Source organism: Perissodus microlepis, chromosome 2 (genome assembly GCF_051167445.1).
Source record: "Perissodus microlepis isolate ML-2025 ecotype Zambia chromosome 2, ASM5116744v1, whole genome shotgun sequence".
Lineage (NCBI taxonomy): Eukaryota > Metazoa > Chordata > Actinopteri > Cichliformes > Cichlidae > Perissodus > Perissodus microlepis.
Window position 1 is genome coordinate 18,317,108 of NC_140462.1, and position 27,193 is coordinate 18,344,300.

Genomic DNA, 27,193 nt, shown 5'->3' on the forward strand with positions numbered 1-27,193 from the left:
CTGTATAAAGGCTGACGCATGGCATACGCAATGTTTGTGAGGTGCATTTCATTCCAGATACCTATCAGGCATTTAGACGGCACCCGTTAAAAAACACCAAGTCCTAGATCTCATTACTGAGTGGAAGAAATGGGTTCTCATTTTAATGTGCAAATGATGTACAGCGCCTATTCCAGTGTCCTGCAGGGGGTATGAGCGACAGCGGTAGAGACTATGAATCTGGAATATTTTAAGCTGGCCGAGCTGTCACGTCATTAAATACTGATTTGCGAGTAGGTAATCTAATGGTACAGATGTGAAGAAACGCAGTAATACAAGAACATCAATCTCAAGGAGCGAGATGTAATAGGCAATTTGCTCATTTCAAGTTGTGCAAAAGAAAAATGTGAAAATGGTATTAAATCCTCTGGGATCTGTGCCACCAATTTATGTGCTACACAAAGTTAAGTGCTTAAATAACAAACTACTTGAACCAGATGAACTATGCTTCACCCTACATGCATTTTCTCTACACACAATGAGGGTTCACTACAACATCTTTTTACTTTTGTTCTCATATTTCCACAAATAGCGGGCAGGGCATATAATTATTTCCTCTTTTTAATTTAGGATATATGCAGTTTTACATGGAATGAAGCTTTGACATGATGGGTTTGCATTTACTCAGTTAAAGTTATCATGTTATGCAGTTAAGACTGTTGCAAGTGGTGAGAGATCAGTGTGAGCTTCTCTGTACAATTCTCCGTTTTAATAAAGAATCAGAGCACTACTTTGAGTTCACACTCGTGAATCAGCCACGGTGTCTAATGGTGAACTCACGGTGTCACAGATCAACTGTTGTCACAGTGCCAGATTTCGATATCTAGAACACCACCTTATACTTGATGCCATTTTTGATAGCACATGTGGAATGACAAAAAAATTAAGAAGTATTATTTATTCATTCTTTTTAACAATTAAAACAATCAAACAATAACATCAGTGCATAAACGGTGGCACTATTTTTAAGTCATCTGATGCTGGGCAAAAAATAAAGAAATACACTCATAACTGTAAGGCATCTCCAGCAGTATTATTATTAGCAACATTTTAAGATTCTCTTTGGCAGTGCATAACAACAAGAAAAGAGTGTTTTAGGCTGTCTGAGGTAGTGCTGCTCTTATGACTTGGCACTACAGTTCCTTGCTGAGCAAGCAGAGTTGATATGATACACACTGTACACATCTATTTTCACATCTGGGACTTTAAGAGAAACACTTTTTGGACACAAATAATTATGTTATCCTGTTAAATTATGATAATGCCCTATTTATAAGCTTAGACAAATCACCGCTTACTTGCCTCCAAGCTATACAAAATGCTGCTGCTGCCCAACTATCAACACCTCTTAAGCTCACATTAGTTCTACTTTATATTCTTCACACTAGCACCCAGTAGATTTTAGGATTTACTTTACAATTCCTGTAGTTAAATACAGAGTACCACAGGGACAAGTTCCAAATTATTTGTCTCAGCTTCCTATTAAACACACTCAGGCTCAGAACTTGTTGGTTGTGACCGGGAGGCGGGAGAGGCAGCTTTTCAGCCTGTGGCACAGAGTTTACTCTAACTTTGGTTAGCCGACTCTGTGGACTCCTTAAAAAAGCAGTTCGCTGCTTTCATATTTAAGGTCTTTTTTGAGATACTTCTTGAGTCACTGTTTTCAGTCTTCTTTCCTTTAGTGTATTTTTATGGGGTTTTGTATTCCTGCTAACTTTTTTTAGCTTTCCATTTTATTTCTAATATTCTTAATTTGTCATTATTTTGATTGTACATCACTTTGTAACAATATATCCCTTCAAAGTGCTTTACAAATAATCTTTACTTACCGATTAATGTTACAGATGGGCAGGACTGCCTCCAACATTAGTGTTATTGTTTTATTAATTAGCCACAGCCGCTAGCTGCTACCTTTATGATAACTAAACAGATGGCTAATGTAACATTCTGCATGTCTGGCATAAACGAGTATTTGTCCCCTTGCTCAATATACGCCGGAATGCAAAGTAAGAACCACTAAATCCAAGCAACATGTTTTACATGTCACCAGACTCCACAGATTTCCTTTGAAAGCGACAGAAAGGGTCCAGGCAGTTTAGAGTTCTTGGAGTAGCTGGGAAACAGGATGTTGTTCCGGTTGACCACACTCAGTGACACTGTGGCCTGGTCTGTGTCTGTTTTTCTTTTTTTTTGCTTTTCCTGAGAGTCTGTGTTTGGGTGTCCAGTGGCTTAAAAGCCAAACACTTCTGGTAAAAATCATCAGGGTGACAGAGATGAATGTGACACATACTGTAAGGTACCAATGAGAGCAGTCACAGATCATGTACTCCTAAACAGTGCCTCTGGTCAGACCAGAAATGCGCCACCCTGACTCTGTAACAGTGCTCTCTCTCTTCTTTTTATTTATTCTTATTCAAATTTTTTTTAATCTTTGGTAAGTATGCACTGAAAATATCAATACTTTTAATCAGATTTTAGATCAGCTTTTTTTGACGTGATGATAGCTGGGACAGGCGTCGATGACCTAAGTGAATAAGCGGTAAAGAAAACAGATGAATGAAACAATTAAAAACTATTACAATGTTTGCTTGCCTGATTACAATGGGAAAATAAGTGAGACATTTTGTGAGACGTAATTGGGGGGAAAGTCCTGGAGCGTTTTCATGACAGCTTAGTACAAAGCGTACGTGAAATTGAATGAAAATGAAATTCAAGCGGTGTTTAACTTTCCTGTGACCTAATCTACTTCTACTTCACATTACTGTGCTCAAGCAGAAATGTCAATGCATTTAATTTATATATTATTATGGACATTGATGAAATAAGACACCCAGATTCATGTACATTTTAAATGAACTCTCTCATTCATTAATAATCGTGTCAAAATGTTACTTATGAGCAATTTGTATAACTTCGATCTCTCCTGCAGAGGCTGTATGTTCACCTGAAAACAATCACGTACATGGAGAAACAACAATAGTTGAGCTTCATCTAAACTCAACATCAAAGGTAAGTCCATAAGGTAAGACAGCTGAAATAAAACACGACTTTAAACAAAAGCTGAATAATGCAACAGAGCTTTAATTTATACCACAGAGAAAACATTAAGCACTACAGCTTCTTACGGTCTCGCACTGGTTCACAGACAGACCAAAGGAGAACAGACCCATTAATGAGTTTTTCTCTGCACAGTAATGCACTCATTCCAGGAAAAATGGCCAGACAAGAAATTAGGAGCTTAGAGTAGGTAGCTAAGCATCACTCTCATTACTATATCCTTAAAATGAGGAGTCAACATTTATGAATTTGTTTCTGACTTCATCTAGGTATTTTGTTACAGCATCAGACATTATATGCAGCCTTTACAAAGCAAAGGATCTAACAGGTCCAAAAGTTGGTTGATTAAAGCCAAAAACAATGTAAAAGTATTAAACACTTAAGTGCTCTGAGAATACAGCTATTATGATCTGCCACCATATAAACAAAATTAAGCTGAAATTGAATTCAACTTTTCAGTTAAAATTTCTGAAGTTTAAATTTTAAGTGCATGACTTAACATTAAATATTTGTATTGATGGCCTCTGGTTCAGAAAAGGTAGGCCTTGGCTCTCCACTCTTAAATTAAAATGACATCTGAACATTGCTAAGTCAACAATCTACTCTTGTAAAGGGAGGTTAACCCAGTCTCTGACACTCCCAGCTCTCTCTGTTTGCCACGGCCAACTAACTGAAACAAAAAAAAAGTAGGTGCCATTAATCGGCATATGAAAATATGTTAAAATGCAATCATGCAGACCAATTGTCAGAATTTAAATTGTTCAAAGGAAATGTGTCAAATGTCTTTCACATACTGCATATCTATATTTTGAAATTCTACAACTTCAAGAAACGCTAACGTTAATTAAAAAAAGAAAACGTCATCTTGGTGGTTTCTGAGTTGGCTTAGTCCCCTATAATATGTATGAAATTGTCTCTAATGACTAAACCATGATGCCAAATCAAAAGAAAGCGAAAACCAAGGATCAGTGAAAAATGCTGCCAACTGAGGATGGATCAGATGGCAACTTGGACAAGGGGGGAAGAAAAAAAAATGGAAAGCCTCCAGTTTTAGGGGAAAAACAATGCATAAAATCCCAACTGTACTACAGCCTGTAGTTCAAAGCTGGTAACATCTGATGAGAAACTGAACAGCTGTGCAGTATAATTGATCCCACATGTGATGTCAAGCACACAGTCTAAGGCAAAAAACCCCAAAAACATCTCTCTGTGCTCAGTTATTGGAGGTTAGTGCTACTGCAGACAACAGGCAGTAGTAAGCCTGGCATTCCTGGATGTGCTATGAAACCTATTGATGTGCAACTTGATAACCCTCTTGGTGATTAAATTAAAAATTTGAACCTCCTTCCGCTACTCACTGCACAAGAAGAGTAGTGAAAAATATTATTTTGAAAATTAAATTGTTAAAACAGTGCTACAATCAACACAATGGCCTCTATCACCTTCATTTCAGAATGCAAACACTTTCGCCTTTTTGTATTTGCCATTCAGTGCCCTTTAACACTCTTGTAAACATCATCTCAACACAGAAGAGGTTTAAAAAGAAAGAACATACTTGATACTGGTGTTTACTGCCCTTCAAATAAAGCTTTCCCCTCTAACCCTGATTTATCTTTACTGCACAGACACACAATTAGCTATGGATCTTATTTATTGTTCTGAAACAGAAGCTTAAAGGTACCCCCACCCCTCCCTTCTTTAAAGTAAACTGTAGCATGACAGCAGAGGAAAACCTAAAACAAAGGTAGTGTCAAGAGAAATCTGCAGCCTTTTTTCCACCCTCAAGTTTCACAGGCAGAAATCTCAAGAGTGACCAAGTGTGAAGTTCAGAGGGCCTTATTAATCTCCTCAGTTCTGTCAGTGCTCATGTCTTTCATCATCCCAAGAGGATAAGCAGGAGAAAATGATACCCTAAGTAAAGATTTATGTGAGTATTTATATAGAGCAAATATACAGTATATATTAATAAATTTGAAAAGCTTAAAGAAAACTTGATAACATGCCAGGCAGCCAGAGGTAGACCTCGATCAGAGGATGTGAGTTAGGGAAGAGATTATGCTATAGATGAAACATAAAAACCAAACCTATAAAACATGTCTTCTCACAGTAGTACAGTTTTAATAGGTGAATATTAAAACATAACACACTGTGATACATTAAGTAAATGCGGTGACTGCTATCTAAGCACCTCAAAGTTTTGGGACTGATACTTTGCAGTCAGCCTGTGCCCAATTTGAAGCCTTTAGTTCGTTGTTTAAAAAGTAGTCATTATACAGCCAAACCCTCGTTTAGTACAAGAGACATAAATTGAATGTAGTTATTGATGCCTGAAGGACAGCTTGACAACTCTGAGAAAGAAAAACAAGTTGAAGCGCTTCATATAATCCCTTTTCTTTCTTCTTTGAAGTTTAAACTGTCAGAACTAGAGACCAGGGCCTGAGAAAAAAACCCCAAAAAAAGTTGTATGACTGTCATTCTTTGTTGCGGTAACAGTGCTTTAGGTCCCCATTGCTTGTTATGCCATTCTTGGAAAGAAAATGTGTTTGATGGTCATGGTTAATCAACAGCTGGAACAGTCCTGAAGCAAACTGTAAAACAATTACAAGCCTCTGACAGACAGTGTTTGTCTCCATCAGTTCAGCCTAAAGATAAAGTGAATGTCCACTGAGTCAGTTTTATATCGTTTAATTGGCATTTGTAAAATCTTTATAATTACATAAAGTCACTAAGAAAAAATTGTTCAGGCACAATTATTTCATAACTTGTTGACAGCGAATGCTTTTAACAACTACAAGTATTTGTATGATTGTTTTCATTCAAACCAAACCATGTGATAACCAGTCTACTTACATGAATTTAAATTCGATGGCAAGATTTGTTGGCAAATAATTTGTAATTTGCACTCAGTCACTTACTCATTAGTGTAACTCAGGTGATTCCAAGTGTGACTATTACTGGCCACATGGATAGCTTGTTATTCTGGCTCCATATAAAGAAACACCAATAGCAATAAACTGAAACTGATAGTCAATAGAGAGCTGTGTGTAAGGAGATATCAGAGAGGCAGAGAAGGGCATTGGGTATTCAACACTGTTCTTGTTAAATTTTGTTAAATGTAAACGCTAAACTTTATTGAGTCACATTTGGTCTACACTGTTGACTTGAAATCTTCAATCAGAATGAAAAAAATTTGCCCTTTAAAAAAATGTAACCTTTAGGAGAAAATATAAGAAAAAAGTGCCTTATGAAACAATTTTTTATGTGTACATGGTCAACAATAAACCTTGAAGCAAAAAAATATATGGTGTTTTCTCTGCTGTTGCTAGGTAGAATAGTAGGCAAAGAAAAAGGTGTGAAATAAACCTTTAAGATTGACAAATAACAATTTACTGTGAAGCTGAATTCCAGTGACACTGGACTCAGAATCCTGGTACCTGTGAGCAAAAGCATTTGTTTGAAACCTCTACAAACAATGGCATTAGACAAACTCTGGGCGCTGTAGCAAGTTTCACATGGAAACTCTGCCTGGCAAAGTCGCTTATGTATATAAAAACAGAAGCATAATTACTTCCTGAAGATCAATCAAAAAAAATTATACGGACTGCAAGAAACGATGGCCCGCAGTTCAAGGAAGGCAGAAAGGAAGTAAAGTCAAGAGGAGTGTAGAAACTTTAGTCAGAGTTTTGAAAGCATTAATTACTTGGATTTTGAGGCTAAGGACACAATAGTGCAAAAATGTCTTTATCAGCAGTTCCAGCTCATACCCATGAGACCTCAGGCTACTTCTGCCAGCAAAAACATCTGCTAAATCTATGAGTATAGCCTGAAATATGTCCAAATAGACCAAAATTTCTGCAGAAAGAAAGTGGCCCGGATTTAGCACAGTCAGCTGCACAAGAATGAGTAAAGACCTGGGATAAGGTGAAAAAAAATGTGAATCTTTGTGACATGACTATCCCAGGAACTTGGACAAATTAAGTTTAGCGTTGTTAATGACAGCATGGACCTGTAAAGATTTATGGTCCAGCAAATATGTCCATCTGTGTAGACATTTTTGTTCGGATAGCAAACAGAGTGGTTTTCACCCTCTGCAGACATGCCCCCGTGCAATCCTCCAAAATCCTAACTGCGCATCAGTGCATGTAGGTGACCTGTACACCTCCCAAATGCTGACGTGTTGACAGGTGGGACAAATAGGGAAGTGAGTAACAACGGAATTTGCTGGAAACTGAAGAACCTGTACAGAAGATGTACCTTACATCAGATTACTTCCCTTATAAGCTCATTCTTTGGTAATGGTGATTGTATCAAGATCCCCACAAAGGTTCCAGTGTCTATAAAACCAAGTTAACAGAGATTAAAAGCAAATAAAATCTAGTTTTACACCAGCCCAAAAGGGATATTCATCTTCAGCTGGAACTGAACCAGCAACCTTTTGCTTTTTAAGTAAATGTGTAATCCACTACAATATGGAGCCCCCAAAGTACTGCAACCTTTCCTTAAGATATTTTCACAATTAAAAGGCACAATGAATAAGTTTTTTAGTTCATTTAATTGAAAAGAGAATATTGTACTCATAAATACACATTGATTAGTGTGTAATTCCATGTTCCAACAAAATGATGTTCTCACAAACTGAGAACTAATCCATTGAAAATACACAGGAGCAGGCACTGGTTTGTGGAAGCCTCAGTGTTGCCCTGTCATAATGAATAGGATTTTGCACTTGAAATGGGAGGGGTAAGCAGACAAGATTCAGTTGGCTTTGATCTACTGAAATCTAGTTGTGTTATTTATACACTGAACCATTAAACATTCTAAATTGTATTCTTAATTGTAATTCTGGAGTTCTGGTTTTCAATCATTTTTATGCAAAGAGGAGTTTTGATATCACAGTTCCACCAGATCTTTATGCCATACTTGGCTGGTTTAGCAGAGATGCATTCCCTGAAACTGCACCTGCTTCTGAAATCGACCAACTGTTCATTAGCACAGAGAAGTAGTAGGGAGATAGTAATTGGATAACTTGGCTACAAATACTGCCCTAATATCTCAGACAGCAGCACAGTTGTCTGTGGCATGTAGTTCAGGATCTCTTTGAATCTTGTTTAAGCTCTGTTATGTCTGCCATGGTCTACTTCAAAACATTACAACACAGTTTACACACAATGTCCAAAAAACCTAGATACAGTTAAGGAATTATAAATAGCCAGACAACCTATCATTGTCCTCATGGAAATGTGCATGAACAACTCTGCTACCCCCAACAGTTAATGCAGATATAAGTAAGTAAGTAAGTTTAATATGGATATGATTTCATAAGATAATGGCCTAGCAGCAGACAGAAACAACCCACAAAACAGTTTGTACCCATTTAGATTTAAATAGTGCTCAGATGTTATTTTTACACAGAAATACAGCTTTTTCAGAATTACTGCAGCCCTTATCACAGCAATGACAAGAGCATAGATAAGCACAGGCAGAGACAGATTGTCTTTAAAAAAAAAAATAAAATAAAAAAAAGGCAGAGAAACTGCATTTTCATTCATATTAAGAAACGAATTGATAAGACGTATTTTTAGGTTCTTTAAGCACCTGCTCCCTGGTCTGCACGATTGCCATAGCCAGCGCCAACCCCAGATTGGAATAGAATCTCTGGAAAACAAGGTTCAGGCCCTGGATTTAGCCCTGTCCGCCTACTGACTGCTGAGTTGTTGTCATCTCCCCGTGCTGCTGACTACTCCAGCAGGTGACAGCATCTTATCAGCAGCTGCCAATTACAACATGGGAATCTTATCAGCAGTAGCCAATTAGAACCAGGGGACTTGCTGTGAGGAAATGTCAACAGCTCAGTGAATTTGCCAGGGCTCTTATCTGGCCACGCCTCTTCATCCAGGCAGCTTTCTTTGAGCTTGTCACAGTAACGACTGCCAGTGCAATGTTGTGACAAGAAGGGCTGGAGGAATAGCAGGGTTTCAAAAGAGCAAGCCTCCCAGAAAGACTCCACACTTCCTGAAAGCTGCAATATTTTAGTAGGCTTCTGACAGATGATGACTGGAAAGCTTCAGGATTCGTTCACCTTTACCTGGGTGGGTGTCCACGCTGAATACCTAAGCTAAAAGAATATATTAAAAATTTTGGAATGAAACTCTGCGCATGGGGGTCACAGCTCGGTAAAGTTTGAATACAGCCAAGGAATAGAATAATCTAACTGACATAATGCCAGGAAAAAAAATTCTTAAAATTGTAAGGCTAAACAAATAAAAACAAATAAATGAACCCCCCCCCCCCCCCCCAAAAAAAAACAACAACAGAAAAAAAACAAAAAAAACAATGCTAACTCCCCCATTAAAGCCTGCATTGAAACCTCAGTTTTTGAACTGTGCAGTAATGTTGCCTTGCTTTTTTTCTAAGCAATAACTTTGTGTTTAAATAACTTTATTAAGATTACTGGACAAAATAGACTAGGGCTTCCTTTCTGCATTCAGCAGGAGCTCCATATCATTGCCGTTCAGCTTAGCTATGCTCATGTTTTGTGCACATCCTACACCAAAAAGAAGTCTCACATCCTGTGACGAACACAGGTGCTTCTACACCTCTATCAAAAAGTAATTGAAATACAACTGGGTTGTGGAACACACTGGCTTTAGATCAATTACTGTGTAAGATTAGAAAGAAGACGTAGGGAAGGGGAAAAGTCAGTTCAAGAAACTCCAGTGGGGATCAATGAACGACATGCTTCTGCATTTCTGTTCCACAGCTGAGGAAAAGCTGTAACCAGAAAAGATGTTGCAATTTTTGTATTTCTTACATAAAATGATAAAAACGTCTAGATATCCAACTGGTATTTCAGAAATATGTTTACACTTTTTAACTTTATAAAGTTTCTAACATGTTGTATGCCGAATTTGCACTGTTTTCAATTAAATATATAATTTCAGACATTTTCAAATCATTGCAATGTTTTTTCTAATTGACATTTTTACACAGTATCCAATTTTCTGAAACCACTTTAAAAGTTTCTTTTTGCATGGTGAATTTGTGGTTTCTTATAATTTCACACCATGGTTACTAGGGGTGCAACAATACTGAACCGTTCGATATAGTGCTTTCGGTTCGGTACGCATATGTATCAAACAATACAAAATTTTTAATTTATTTTATCAACTTTTCTTCTGACGATGCTGTCTGTGTTGAGAGCTCAGTGGATCTGCGTTAGACTTATCCGCCTAGGCTGCACTGTCGAGCGCAGATCCACTGAGCGCAGCGCAAGCTGGCAAGACAGAAGCTAAGCTAGTTGCAACATGTCAAATTGAACCTCCCCCACCCTAATTTAGATCTGGCGTTTGGAACTATTTTGGTCTTCATGTGAAGTATGACCCTGAAGGTAAGTGCGTCATGGACAAATGTAAAACAGTATGTCGGATGTGCCACGCAATGCTCAATTACATTGGTGGGAACTACTGCGTTGGCGCAGTTTTCTTGTTAACGTGTTGACGCCGTCCAGCCGCACGCACGGGGCGATCCGCGGTAGCTCGTTAACGGAGATTTGCCGTGTTGTGGCTTTAACGTCATTTCAACGAGATTAACGCTGACAGCACTAGTGGGAACACAACGAATATGACTGCACATTTACTCCGACATCATCCTAGTGCAAAGACAAGTGGAAGCAGACAAAAACAACAAGCACACATGCTACAAACTTTACCCGAGTCATTTAGACAGCCGTTATCACATGATTCTCCTTATGGGGACCTGATATGTTTAATATGCTGCTGAGAATATACCCCAGAAGAAGGGTATAGTATAGCTTTTATTTTGGAAAGAGCCATTTCTCTGTAATAAACTCTTTTTCCAAAGATGAGCGATTTCTCGATCAGATAGATTAATTTTTTTATTACTTTGTTGTTTCAGCAACATTAAATTTAAAAACTGTACTTTTGAGTTAAAATATATATTTATAATTTTAATAAATGACAAATTAAAAAGGCATGAACATTTTTTGTATCGAAAAAATATCGAACCGTGACACCAAAGTATCGAACCGAACCGTGAATTTTGTGTATCGTTGCACCCCTAATGGTTACAATAACTGAGTGCTCCAATTACAACATTACAAAAGAATCTAAATGTTTTTTGGACTTTTCATTTTTTCAAATATAGCAAAAATGTCAATTGTATTGACTGTAGAAAATGGTTATTCAAAACAATAATTGAAAGCTATGCAAACTACATTATACACCTAATTATTTCAGTACATAATGAAAAATATGTTGCAGGCTGAACTTTTGCTCGCCGATCTCTGTAAAGAAAGATTTAAAAAAGAAAAAAGAAAAAGCTATCTTACATGTGTAAATGTAAGTGCAATGGCCCCTCTTTTGAATTACTCAAGGACAGATACCCAGGCTGGTACTGATAAAAGAAACAAAGGCCAACAGTACATGATCAATACCGAAACAAATTAAAGGACATCACTGCTGGATGTTTTTACTATCACTCTAACAGCTGGAGGTATAGACATTTTTCTGTTGTATGTCATCAACTGCATCACTGGTCGTGAAACTTAATGGGAGACACATTAGTATGGATGGGTTTTTAAGACCATATATAAAAGATTCTAGCAGACAGTGACCTCCACAGAGACATGAAGCATTCAATAAATCATGGTCTGATGCGTTCTTTAGTAAAGCTCTGTGGATGGAGGTCATTGGCGTTATTTCAATAGATCATCTTTTTTCTAATGGAAGCATGGTTGACTAGAGCCATGAGAGATACCTTCCCTCGCAGAAGCCCATAGCTCATGGCAGACAAAAAACCTGAGCTGCCTTTGTAAACCCCTTTAACTGGCTTGGAATAGCAACAACGCTGCAACAAAGACATTTTCAGCACCATATTGTGGTATGGCATTACTGAACACAATGCCACTGCATACTCATAGCTGATCCCCAATATAAAGGTTTAAAAGGAAAGCAAGGACAAACCATGTTTCTGTCTGCAGTGAACCAACTTTTTCTATCAGGTCATGTTTTCATGCATGTATATTTTTTTAAAGAACCACTTTTGGATGAGGTTCTAACAAACTCGTTGTGAAGAGAATACAGCTGACGTTTCTTTATCTGAAATCACATGTCATTTTGACTGTGTGCATGCAGTGTCTCCACATCTCCTTCAGCCACTTGAAACTCTCTACTTTTTAGTTAGACAAAAGGAAACATTCTAATAATCAAGTCTCATTGCACATGTAGGAAACTGTCAACAGAGAAAAAGATAAAGACCTTTAGCTGAAAAAAAAGGAAGGTATGATGGAAGAGTGGACACACTTGGCAAATGTAAAAAGGGGAGCTTCCCTTCCAGTGGCTTTGACAAATGACTCAAAACACTTTTCCGGTCAATGCCATTACAACATAGTTTGGGACTTAACAACACTAATCATCTGGCATGCTGACTTTAGATTAAACCTATTAACTCCCTACCTGAGGAGGAAGTCAGGCCAAGGAAGAGAACATCAAAAGAGTGTTAATAAAGCCAATGCTGCGTTGATACAATCATCATCATGCTGCAATATCTTCCAGAACGCATATGAGAAGTGACACTTCAAAAACAAAGGTTTGATCACAACATACAATCTGTGAAACTCTAGTCAGACAACAACCATGTTTTTCCTCATATAATTGGATTAAGAATATAAATTGGCCACATTTCCAATATGAAAATGAAAGTATTGTATAAATATACAGTACAGATTGAGCATGCACAACCTACGCACACAGTACAAAATATATGCAGGTAAAGACAAGCTTATGAACTCCTTAGCATATCCATCTAAATCATCCACCCAGAGGATTATCGCCTCCACGTACTAGGAGAGGAATATGGGATGTAGTGAAAAAAGGAAAGGGAAAAGCAGCAGCGAAACCCTGGGCAGAGAAAGTCATTGTTAAGGAAGGGGGTTGCTTATGATAAGATGTTGAAAGTGCAGAGTATATCTGCCCCTCTTAGATGTCTGGGAGACTTTGTGAGAGAAACAGAAAAAGAGACACATCCAGAATTTTAGTAGACTTTCTTCTAATCCATCAGGCTTTTCAAACTGCAGACCAAAGGTACCTGCATGATGTAATCTTGAGCTTGTGTTGCCAGTTGTTGCTAGAGAGCACCAAGACTGGTGTCTTTTAGAAATTGAAAAAGATGACGAATAAATGAATAAACTCAGGTCAAGATCACTTCACAAGTAGAAACTGAAATTTAGCTTTCAAAAGAGAAAAAAAGTTCAATAATTTTGCAAATACTTCTGTAATTACAGCTTTACTCAATTATTATAGGGGCTTGAGTGTTGAATGAGTGACCAAAATTGCGATTGTATAAATTTCAATTAAATTTACCTCACTAAAGTTGCAAAATTCAAACGATTTGATTCTTTCTGAATCTATTGCATGAATCTGTTCTTGGTCTAAACACACGCACCCTCATGTAGACACTTAGAAGTTTTTGTAAACACTTGTTTTCTTTACTTTTTTTGAAGCACACTGCATATCCCTTGAGAAGAAGGGTAGTATAAAGGTTTTTTTTCTTTACTTACTTACATGCTGTATGTGTTTCTTCAAAGGAGTCCGAACACGTGATCAGCCACAGTGCAGCTCTCCCGTGACATTTTTGTTTTTCAGACTTTGCTCAAACGTAACAAAAAAAAGAGAAGGACCCTGGACTGTCTGTCAAACAGTAATCCTGCTTTGGATATCTTCTCTCTGATGTTTTACTATGTTGTCTGCACCTGAAATGTCTTTCAGATAGACTACTTCACTACTGAAAAGCTCTGACATCAATAACTATTCCTAGGTTGTGCGCACACTGGTACAATCATGCAATAATAACAGATGGGTGGCACTTTATGCGTATCGCTGAACAGGCCTTGTGATGAAGCTAGAGGATGACGGAGTACACAACTCATATTCATGAGTACTGAAGAAAACAGCTGAATAGAAAATAAATTAGTGCTGAACTGACTGTCTTTAGATTTTGAACCAATGTTTAGATAAACACAAAAACAACAAAAGAATCATAAATATGCCATAAACCTCATGTTCTTATTATATTCTGCGATCTAGCTGATCTGTTTTTTTCCTGCTATAACACAAGCTATGAATCAGATAAATCCGATAATCCAAGATAATTTGATTGTTACTCAATAATAAGCATCTGTGCTCTGTGGAACAGTGTAACTGAGCAAATGATTCACCGCTGGGAATTTTTATTTTGGACAAAGATGTTTTATTAGCGCTAGTCTGAAAAGGCCACACTTCAGTTGTAAAGCTTGTGTTTACAACTGTAATGAATATAAAATACCAATTTGTCTCGGCCAGTCACAAGCAACTTATGAAAACAGCTGATCCAGCTGTTGTGTGAATGGGTGATTGATCTAGTTACATTGGCTTGGTGACCATCGGTTTGTCAGCCTCTCGTCAACCAAACTGTCAGTCCTTCACAGTCTAAATTATATTTTTAAAATGCTCTGATATTTGCTAAGATTCGGGTGCAAAGAGGTCCCTTTCTAGCCGAGCAAATGCATAAGATAAATTCGTCACGTTACCTGAATCTCAAATTCGAGAAGCATACACAACCTACATGCTGTTATGAATCAGTCAGATGACAGCTCACATTTAGTCAAATAAATTAGGCTAATTTATAATTGATTAATTACTCCTTTCTTTTTTTAGTATTACTTCTGAACCACTCTCTCGAAAAAAGGTGGCAGGATGATGAAGAAGAGGCAATAATGTCAGGCAGTAAGAGGCAGCTGGTGTGGCTGAGTTAAACTGGCTTCAGGCTTAGAGGGGAAAAAAAAGACGAAGGAGAGGAGGAATGGGCGAAAGGCGAGACGAGGCGAGGCATTAATAGAAGAGAAGTGGAGCTGTGGGGCGTCTGTGATGAACATGCTGCTGTGAGCACAATACCGGTTAAAACAGGGAGTTTCATTCACACGGAGGCAACAAGACAACAAGGAAAAGTATGAAGTGTCCAAACTGTATTTTCCATGTTTGTGCCCCTTCTTGTTTTGCTTAGGTTCCCAAGAAACTCAAGCTCTGAATGTATGAGCCAAACATACCACTTCCTGTATCATGTTCATCTCCAATTATATGGTGAAGGAACACTGTGGTCTGTGTGTTCAACAGTCTTCTGGTACCATTTAAAAAGAGTTAAAAAAAAACCCCACCAAAGGATTGTGTAAAGCAATTTTGGTTCAGCTGTAATAGAAACAAACCTCATCCACATAGACAGTATAAATAATTCATCTAGTAATCCGACCTGAGAGAGCAGTTATTCTTTGGTCTTTTAAACAATCTCAGACATGTAGAGATCTGACAATCGCTGGTGGCTTCATGAAAAACACTCTAGATAAAACCTCTCAATTGCCTTTACATTTGTAATTGAACCATCTGAGCCTTTGAATCTCAGGCCAGCCCTCTCTGTTAGAGAAACATGCACTCAACAGGAGGAAATGGCAGCTTCTATTTCAACTAAATTGAGGATGGGGGTTGGAGGGCTGATATACAGAGGAAGTGCTGGGTAGATTACAGCCCTCTTCTGGAGATGTACAACCCTCTTTTCAAAACGGTCGGGACACTGACGCAAACAGCTTTGTAATTTAAAGTCTGTATTATGCTAAATGGTAAAACATACTAAATGTTCTAAATCAAAGGGAAAGTACAGGCTTTCTGTATTATTATTCCACATGTTCTAAGGTGCCAAGGTGTATGCTTCTTGTATCCAGTGTCCATGAAAGTTCTCCAGTGACCTGGGTTGGAAAAGGGTTAAGAGAATGGATAGGTACGGGATACATGCATGGCAGTTTAGCACCAAGACCATTTTATTTTATGGCGGTCATAGTGTAAATAATTTAAAAAATCTAATTTGCCATCATCTTGCTAAAATAAGCAATGCTTAAGCTGAAAAAGACATCTTGATGGCAGCATATTTTCATCCAAAACCTTTATATGTATATGTATATATAACGTTAATGGAACCCTGACAGATGTTCAGTTTACACATGTTATGTGCACTAATGCACCCCTATGAATGTCATGGATGCAGGCTTTTGAACTGTGTGCTGAAAACACACAGATTCTTATTATTTGGCAGACTCGAGGACAGTTTTCAGCTTCACTTCTAAAATGGTTTCATACTCAGAAAAATGAGCAGTGTTTCTGGATTTTGTTTCATAGGAGTCTTTTCTTTACAAGATAAAGTTCTAATTTGTGGATGTAGCTCTGAACTGTGTTCACCGAATCATTTTCAGGAGAGCATCTGAGCCCACGCAATGATTTCCAACAAAGAACCGTGTCAGTTTTTAATGGATGAAGATTATGGCTATTCATTATTGGTAGTCAGCAATGTCCCTTGCACACATAGGTTTTTTTTTCAAAATTCCCCAAATTTCATAATGTTTTAATGTGTAGTCCATATTTTTTAATTGCTTATCCAATTCAGGGTCACCGGGGGATGTAGCCTATGTCAGCTGTTATAAGGAGAGAGGCAGGGTACACCCTGGACAGGTCGACAGTCTATCACAGGGCTAACAAAGACACAGTCAATTATTTACTCTCAGACTAATTGCTGGCCAATTAAGAATCACCAATTAACCTCATGTGTATATCGCTGACTCTGGGAGGAAGCCAGAGTATGCAGAAAAACTCACATTTCCACCATCTCCACTCAGAAAGGCTCCAGCTATGTGGTAGATTCAAAACAAGAATGTTCTTGCTGTAAGGTGACAGCGCACCATCACAACGCCCTCTTTTATTTACTGTAGATGATGAGGTCTTCACACTGTTTGCAATCACATGTTAAAAAAAACAACACTGTTCTTAAACTGTGCAGCTGTGTGCCCATGAATTCCTTCTGTGCTTCTTACGAAAGCCCATCCTTACTTGTGACAGACTCTGTCTCTATGGGTATAATAAAAAAAAAAAAAAAAAAAAAAAAGAACATCCCAATCACACTGCTGACCTGTAGAAAAATAATTGGTTTTCCAGCATCTTGATGCCCCTGTCCCTGTTTTAGAAACATGTTGCTGGCATGAAATTCAAGATAAGCATATATTGTTTTAGTGTATTGAGTTTGGGGGAAAATAACTTGCCTGTTAATTGAAGAATCCATTAACCAACTTACTGTTGTAGCTTACGGTCTATAAAAAGCATGTATCTTGCTGCAGCTTATTATGCTAATTTATAGTACTTCTCTGCCGAGATCTGAAAATACCTGTTACTGGCCAACGTTTTCTGTCATGGCCTAGATTTTTTTAAATCCTAAAAATAGAGCCAACTGGAGAAGAAGAAGCGTAGTTCTTTCTCAAAATAATGCCGAAAATGTTTTGGGTTTATTGTCAAGTGTTGCCAATAAATGCTGTCTATTCCAGCTTTAGGAGAACCAATGCATTTAGCATGTTGGATAAAGCATTATATTGTTTTTATGCAATATTACTCCCAAATCAAATATTCTCTCTGTATCAATTAACTGTTTATCGAAGTTTATACTAAATGGAACACTAAGCATTTTTATGGGCTGTAGGTAGCGCACTGCTAAATTCTAAAATTTAAGCCTGCAGGGCATGTGCTGATTAGAAATCAATTTCGAAAAGACTAATTATAAGGATGGGAAAATGCCCCAAAATAAAACTTATTTGGTCATTTCCCCGAGGCTGAGGCATGAAGAAGCAACTAATTGTTCACCTTTCTTGTTACACTGCATGAATTATAACACCGAGAGGACCATTCACAAAGCAATGCAGGTTTTTTGGGTTTTTTTTTTTTTGCTTTGACCATGAACAAAAATGACAGCCAAATGAATATTTCTGTTTTTATACTTTCAGAGCTTGAACCTTGCTTAAGGCTTTACCATTAACTTTAGTGCAAGTCTAGAGACACGTCAGAGCTGAGCGCCTGCTGGCACTGAATTATTTAGGTCTCATGTTTGCAGGCTTTGCAAGATGGGGTGAAATGGCACTAAATCCCTGACCACTGCAGCTGAAAGAAAAGTGGCAGGGAGCAAGACAGCGTGATTAAAAAAATATAAGGATGACAAATGGGAAAAGGAAAAAGGAGGACAAACATCAATTAAATTTTCTTGCTCGACAATCATCAGTGGAATAGATCTAGAAACTGCACGTTTACCTGGATCAGACGCTTTGTATAGAGATTGAAAATGTGACGTCATTCAGGGGTAAAACCGCAAAGGATTCTGGGAACTCGTGGCAAGAGGTACTAGCGCACGCAGGCTTTCAATTGAAATCAGTTACACAGCGATAAAAAGAAACACAAAAAAAATGGCAAGAAGCTGTTGTATTATTAACTGCAATAGCCGGTCGCATGACAGCCACGGGAAGCCGACGGGTAAAGAGATCAGTTGTTATTGGATTACGTCGTTGAAGAGAAATTGTTCGAGCCATGTTTCCGAAGTAACAAAGAGCCGACGGATGGCCTGGATTGCAGCCATTCAAAGACCAAATATAACGTCCTAGAACACTCCAGCTCACATGTTAGTCTGCTCCAAGCATTTCCACAAAGGTCAGTGTTTTGTAGTAGTTAATACGTCATTTTTCATAACATAATTGGTGATATAGGTTACAAGCAAGTCTGACGCTGAACAGAAATTGTCGCGCTATGCTCCTTTGTTTATTGTGCATAAATAGTGAATTGTCCTGCCACAATATTGCGTTTCGCTTCTGTTATTACCATGGTACAATGACAAAAACATACTTTTATTCACAGGGTAAAACAGGTTTTTTGTATCACCAATTGCCCAGTGCGATTACAGCATACAGTATTATTGTCACTGCTACATTTCTGTAATGCGTACCAGAAATTATTTCCACTACTAATTAATTACCGTTGAGCTTAAAGGTCCTATTAATAAACTGTTAACGAATGTGTATTTATGAAGACGATTTGTGAGACTGGTAAACTTATGATAGGTACGATGGTCTTTCGTTCTACACGGTGCATTTCAAGGTCCTGCACCCATCCGTCAGTAAACTGTACCTGGGCTTGTTGCAGTGACCTGAAGTTACTAAACTTCATGAGTGTATGCACTCACTCCAAGAACCGTATAATTATAAATATGAGCGTGGTGAAAGTTGGGCAGCACGCTAACGTATTTTGTCCACTCTGTGTGCTCGTACGGGTCTAACCCTTTCACTCCTTTGATTTTTTCCTCGTATCTTTTCCTTGACTTTTCATCAAGTCTGTCTTTGTACGGACCGGCATTGTTCTCCTTCGTTTTGTACATAACTTTTTTGGGGGACAAAGAACAAGCAAGAAGGTATTGGAACCGGAGAATGAACGTTTTGCGGTACTGCAAATGCTTGCATTTGATGCGGTACTTGGATTGTTTTGCCACAAGTTCCCGGCATGCAATGCGCGAAAGTCACGTGGTCTGTCAATCTCTATACGTAGTCTTTTTGTTGGAACTGCTGTAATTAACAGTTTCCTAAATACTAAAAGATGCTTGATATAACTGTGCAAGAACACACTGTTCACAGTGACACAATGGCACTCTCCGTCTTTCCCTCAGCAGGAGTAGAGATATCTAAACTGTTATTTTGCAAGTGAAATAGAAGAGTCCCAGAAGAATAAGGAGCTGAACATGCATTTCAATCACTATTCTCTCCTGGAGTTAAAACACATATACTCTGTAGACATTGTGCGTAGAGTATCTGTCTTCAGAAACTTGCAGCTGCTCAATCTAGAACAATCACTTCAGAACTCAGAAAGTCATTACACTTTAATTCCCTTGCATGGCTGCATGCATCCTGTTAATCTCTTAATGAGTTCTTTTTAACATCAATCTGTCATTAGTGTCTCCAGTCCATCAGCATCACTAAATCTTTTGTGTCACTGTGTGGCCTTGGCATCACAAAGACTGACATCCCGCTGTAGATCTCCCCCCACCTCAGCACGCGCCATGCAAGTCAGCTTACCCGCACACATACACCTCTAACAGGACAATGACATAGTCATATATCTCAATGGACTGTCATCCATGACAGCTTGAGTAGCCCATTACAGAATTTACTTTCCAATAGACCCTTTGCCTACCAGTGGTGGGTCAGTGACATCACATTACATCTTTTATACTCAAATCCATTACCCTCCCATGTGACAACCAAAAAGGGCCACAAAAAGGCATACTACTGCCTGTAATTCTCAAAACTATTACAAAGCACTTTTCAACATTCAGCTTACTGAATGGAAGTTTATTTCTGGTGTTTTGGAGCTCCAGACAGACTCCACACAGTCAGAGTGGAAACCATTTATCACGAGCAGGCCACAGTAGAAGACAGGGTGTGAACTACACACTCACAGACTTTGTACTGGCTAAATGGTATGACAAAAAAACGTTACGACATATGGTTAGTCAACACTACTCTCCTTTATAGCGCTCAGCTGTTTATCAGAGACAAAAATAAAGTGCTGTGCAATGGTTTGTTCTTCGTCAGGATTTCAAAACTTAAATCACTGTGGTTGCAAAACTACGTAGCACAAATACATCCGTCACATTATGTTAAGCAGTCTAGTCCAGGCATTTTTTTGGCCAGTGCAGCGCCTTGACAGATGACGAGATGAGCTAGGTTTACCATTATAGCTTGGACACCTTCATTTTTTTTGTTTCTTTTTTTACTGACTAAACAAGCTTCACCAACATGAGAGAGATGCACCTGCTTCCACAGGAAAAAAATAAATCTGTGTTTTAACATATCTTTATTGTAGCTAACACTTTGGTGGCTCAGAAAACTACAAAGCACTCCTATTTATATTGAGCTTCCTGTCTGCATGTATTAACAGTGGTACATAGATTCATACATATATGGGCGTCCAAACCTTTGTGGACACGGGCAGGTGATGCATTTTACATCAGATAGATCCGTGTGGATATGCATACATCAAAAGGTATGATTCCAGCTTAAGGGTCAAGGAGACTGAAGACTAAAATCTGGTCGTGATTACAGCGAGGCACAGAAACTGAGAAACCTCTCCAAACAGTAGTTGTATAAATAGTATATATAAAAACTTGCTGAGCCATTTGATGGTTGTTAGGATGCAAGATTGTATAGATAAATCTGCACATGTCGAATATTTAATATATGTAATAAAGTTCTCTCTATAAAAGAAAGATAGGATACATGTTTAACAGAAAGACGTCAGACCTACATATATTTTAATAACATTTTTAACATTAATAACATCCCACTAGGATATAATAATATATACTGTCCATATAATTTTGCTGCTATATTTCAGATTATGATGCAGAAGCTGTCTGACAATTGTTACCACTACCTACCTGCGCAGCATGTATTTTTATTTTCCTTGGCTAAATGACATTAACCTTTTTCCTGGAGAATCAATAGATTTTATTCAATTCCTTTCTCACTAAAGGTTAATGCATACGTGATTGGATCGGTTAGAGCACAGTTCTTTTATTGGCTAAAACAATGCTAGTGAAATGGCATTCGTGTTGAAATTTAATTAATTGATTTTCATGCAATGAAAAAAAAAAAACCAATAAAAAGAAAAACACTCATGGGGGCATTTCTTTAATCTAGGCATTGGAAATGCTTCGGATAAAAATCACACACATGGTCTTAGGTTTGAAAATATACCTCCCCTCTGATCACTTCAATATTTTTCCCAGTCAAACAACCTTGTTACAAGGGTGCTTGAAACCCAATCAGCCAAAGGGTAAGTGTTCTCCTTCAAAGAGCTTTTTCCACACAAAGTTATTTGTTACTGCAATAAGCAGACAGACTGCTTGCAGTGAACATACAGATGTCAAACTATGCTAACTAAAATCGCCAATTCAAATAGTCCTTTCTTTATGAGTTTCCTTCATGTCCTCATGTCAGACATATTTGGGTTACATGAAAACACATTTAATTTAAAGTCCTTTAAGTAGGAGTGTTTCTTAGTATTGTGTTAACTCTCACTAACACATTGTAGACTGCATGAGATCAAGAATGTTAGTTTAAAAAAAGTGCTGGAGGCACAGCGCTGTGATTGAAATCACACCTCATTACCAGAGTTGACAGGGCGTCCCCACAGCAGAGGAAACCCTCATTTTAAGGCCTGAAAAATGACAGTCGGTCTTAAACAGAAATACCTTAAAAAATAAAATTGATTTCCATCTTCCCCTTTAGCTTTTAGGTTTTTTGGTAACTCAGTTTTAGTTTGACATCACAAAATATTAGAATGCCTTTAACTTCGGCTCTCTTTAAATCACACAAAACTGTTTTGGAAACTGCTCCACAAATTATGATTATCATTACTATTACATTAACATGAGCAACAGGCATGACATAATTCAATGCAGCATGTGCAGTTGCTACTACACTGATATTTATATTCATTATAAGGGTAAAACTGCTCCACTACAGGAGCAGCATCATTTTAAAAATCTCATTCTCTTCACCACCTGCAGCTTAAACACAGCAGGACTTGAGGGGAAATGGCCATCTCTGGCTGTGTTGAAAAACTGATAACAAACAGTATAGGGAAAATCCTTGCAGTGTGCCTGCTAACCCTAAGGCACCACTTATTATGGATGGTTAAAAGACAGGCACACGCACAGAGTGGGTGCACATAAACAGAGAAGACTAAAAAAAATAAAGAGCAAACATGGTGGCCGAGTGCGTAGTCGAATTATAGAGGGAATGGTCGCTGGGGAAAAAGTAAGTCAGTGTTTCATTTAAAAACGAAATAAAGTATAACAAAATTTTACTGGGCACAGAGAAGCTCAACAATAATCTCTTTTTAGTATTAACCAACTGGTAATGACCTCCCAAGTGATATGATGTTCACTGAACTTAATTTCTCTGGAACTTTTTCATACTGAAGTAAATAAAAACATTGAGTTAGTCACATCGAGTCAGAGTGAGAAGTGAGTGGATTCTGACAAACTGTGTCTATTTTAAGGCTGAGTCAACAGAACATCAATTCAATTTCAAATGTTACTTTTTGACTGTTTACAAGAGAGGAGTGCTCCATCCCCTATGTGTCTGTCTGCTTAGTGTGGCAATTTAAAGATTTAAAGAAATGTCATCAGAAAAAATGAAATCTTTCCAAAGCAAGCCATCAAATCTGTGATGACTTCAATTTCTCATATCAGTTACTTCATTTGTTAATTCCCTAAATTTTAAATCAGTTAGTTAAAGACAATTCTGCTGTGTAACATTTGAGGGGGTTGCTTTATAATGCCACTAGAGTACCATGAATTGTACATGTAATGAGAAAACTCTTTCTATTTGAGTTTCTGAACAAGACTCAGTCAATACAGCTGTAATGAGTCACAGTGCTTCAGAGGGCTCAAGGACCTGACCAGGTGAAGACAATCAAAAGCCAGACAGAATCCAACCCTAGAAGCCTATAAATTCACAGCTCCATCTGCTCTAGGCCACCATTTACCTGCTAGTCCTGCATAGGCTCCAACCAAAAAGACAGAAATAACTGATAGACTCTCAGGTCATACCAGGCCAAGTCAAAGCTAATTTGTAGCCAATTTAATTCTGGAAATAGCACATGGGGCAGCTAGATTTGTGATTTGTCAGTTTGGACTCAATGTAGTCCAACAGAATCTGATTGTTAAAAGTCAAGAGAAGAAGAAGAAACTAGTTAAAGACAGTCTGACTGACACTGAATGGGTCCTTTTCAGTGAGAGACATCAACCTAAGACACTTCCAATGCAAAGACCCCTACACTTAAAGTCAATGAAGAAGTGTAAATACAGGTTAGAAATGTAAAAGCAGCAATGGGATGAGGTCAAACATAAGAGGTAACCAGTGCTCCTCTATATCACCAAGTAAATGACACATCATAAAAAAAGAATTACTGTGAATTTCAACACAATGTGGGCTGCTCCTGTACAATGTTAGTGCAGTGCTGCAATAATGCTTCAGCAGGTAACTTACCACCTATATGGCAAAAACTGGTAAAAGATATATAGCAATACGATCAGTCCTTTATATTATTTACAATCTGAAATTTACACACACTCATGATTTCTAAGAACTGTTCTTTTGATGATTAACAATTATTATTGAGTATTACTGTAATATACGAGATCAAATCTCCAAAAATAGACTATGTTTGAGCAACCTTTGGTTAGAGAATGACAAAGTAGCTCATCCGGCTAATGATCCATTGCAACTCACAGATTATTGTAATGTGTCAAGTACAGAAAGAAAGTGTCAAGTTCTGTTGTCACTGCTTGACTGTACTGCACAAAATAATGAGGATTTAAGTCCATAGAGAAGTCAAGGAAGCTTGCAAGTGTTATATCCGAAACAAATTAGTATCTCATTTCAGAAAATCTGACCAAGACTCTAAAAATAGTTGAGATTCCTATGAAAATGGACATCCACACATAAAATAACAGCCACTTTTCCATTTTATACGATCTTAACACTGGGCACAATTTGAAGGAAGATTCATCAGGTGAGTTTCACAAAGAAAAAAAAAATTATAAAAAAAATTGGACGAATGCTGTAGGAAAAGCGGTGATTTTCCTACAGCATTCGTAGGAAAATGCTGTAGGAACACATAACTGGATTATGCGAATCCAGCTATGTGTAGCACCGTTTACCCAAGACAAATTTCCCCATGTGGGAGAATAAGGCTTATTCTTATGATTCTTGTGAACTGTAGAGCGTTGGATGGAGGGATGATGGATGCCTTACCACCACATCAGCTCATGGGTCCTTCAGCTGGATGAGAAAAAATAAATAAATCTCCTTTTTCTTTTTTGACAGGCAGAAATAGAAATTCTTGACCAGGATATCCTCTGGTTACACTGGAAGCTCTGAAAAACTGTCCATTGCCCCTTGAGGCCACTTGCTGTTGAGTTCCCAGGCTGTATAAGATCACATCCTTGTATTATGTAATACTGGAGAAACCAAGTTCTCAGAGAATGGCAAATATAAATAACTTTGTGCAGAATTACCAAGTAACACAGAGCCAAAATACTGTAACTCTAAAACTATAACTCTATATACTGTTACCACTGTTGCTCTGAGGACTTTTTGAATATACTGAACATTTCTGCCTTGTCTAATGTGACTTAAATATGACAGCAGAACAATGCATTAAATATTCTCAGTTTCTGCTGTGAGAAGAACATGCACTGTCATACTGACAGAGTGATTTCACATTAAACGAATGACATTATGACCGTAGGATACTTGGTTCTCACTGCTGTTGTGGGAAATCTAACAAGTGAGAGCTCATTGATCATGAATAAATTGGAATCTAACAAAAGAAAATGCTCCATGTTTGTTTACATTTGCACAACATGTTCTCTTCATAAACTTATCTGTATAGATTAATTTTAGGAGGTTTGTAACACAGTTGAGACATTTTTTTCTTAATTGAAAAGCTGTATTAAGCCAACTTCCCTTATAAGTTTTGAACATTTTTTAAACTCCTGCAATAATACAAAGCATTGTTTTTTGGTAATTGGTGCATTTTCTAATTTAAGGCTTTTTACTGATTGCTACCTTCTTTTATTTTCCCCACATGTCAACATGTGGTGTCAATTTCACTACCCCCCTCACCCCGCCCTTTTACAATCATCTAAGATACATTGCCCAATTAGAGTTTAGCGTGGTCAGCGAATTAAAATTAAATTAATTGCCATCAAGTCATGGACTCGTTCATGTGAAGATGTGAGGAAAAGATGAAGAGTCAATTAAGACTGCGCTAATGTGAAGTATTAATCCACTCCAATTAGCATTGCCACGAAAGCAGAGCTCACAGAACAACACCTCTCTGTCTTAAGGGCCTTTTTGTTCTATTACTTACAAAGCAATTAATTAGTCAGTACTTCTTTAATTCTTTAATTAGACAGTCCTTTTTTAATTTGACACATTACCAGGCAAACACCAACACTTACTCAAATTACTGTTTAATTATAGCACATCCTTACATAAACGCATGCACGCGTATACACTTTTCTCAGTGTGTCCCTCCCTGTGGTCAGTGTTTGTGTGAGAAAACTGAAGCTGTGTTGGAGCTGTGATTGGCAGCCTGTGTTGGCACGGTAACAGACAGTCAGGTGCGTACACACAATCTCACCGGAGCATTTTTTTTTTTCTGCTGCAGCTGCCTGACCTCCAATCAGGCCTGACAACCAGAGCCTGAGGACATGGCAAGGTAATCGAAAACAACAAAGACTGAACTAAGCTACTCTTTTCCATACTGCCACCAAATAATAGGATTATGCAACAATTCACATTGCACTTATTTGATGTTGGTAGAGGAAGACGGAGGGGAGAAAGGTAAGAAATATAACTGTTGTATCAAAGCACTCCTAAGTGAAGGGGGGTATTCTCCATTTGAGGTTACAAACTCTTGCATTTAGAAATTTGACATAGCTGAGGGCAAAATGAGGATTTGAGACCATAGAGCAATCCTGCAGCAGTGGTGCAAAACTTGTGAGGTAGCTGCTGTTAGTACCTGGAGGCAGGCTGGCTCTCTTCCTCTTCTTGCTGTTTTCTGCAGTGTTTTCCAAGGGAGGACAGTCAGTCACCAGCTGTCCGCTGGAACCGTTGAACTGAAGAGGGTCGTTGTTGGCTGCTGGATCAAAAGGCAAAGCGTTGAGTCCTGCAAAACAGACAAAAACAAAATGCCACAATACATTAAATTAAATAACAACTCTTTGTTTATTTAAAATGATGCGAGATAAATGAGATCACAAAAAAAGTGGACGACATATATAAAGAGTGTCACTAAAAATGTTCCAGTTTTGGGCCTGACACTGGAAAACAAGTTCAAATATCTTCGAGTCACACTGGACTCCAACCGTTTACATGTTAAAAGTTGTAAAATATATATATTTTTTAAATGTAATCAGTTTAGACCATTGCTACAGTCAATAGCAGATGGAATAACACTTAAATTAATTAACCCTAATCAGGCTGATAAAACCCATTCTCATTGGTACAGCAATCTAGAAAGCCAACTGGGCTACATTGATAAATTAGCATTTCTGCTGAGATTCAAATAGCCAAGGTTTATGGTTTTATATTGCTGTTAATTAAAATGTGCTCGCTCTTTAA

At 37.9% G+C, this 27,193-nt stretch overlaps 1 protein-coding gene across 4 annotated transcripts in view; it reads right to left on the reverse strand.

Annotated features, from left to right (window-relative positions):
* enox2 (ecto-NOX disulfide-thiol exchanger 2) overlaps positions 1-27,193 on the reverse strand; it is a 191,027-nt gene that overhangs the window by 71,083 nt on the left and 92,751 nt on the right. For all 4 annotated transcript variants that reach the window (XM_084951687.1, XM_084951705.1, XM_084951697.1 and 1 more), the window contains one exon: positions 26,592-26,738. In XM_084951687.1, coding sequence (XP_084807813.1) covers positions 26,592-26,738 — 147 coding nt within the window. The remainder of the gene's footprint in view (positions 1-26,591; positions 26,739-27,193) is intronic.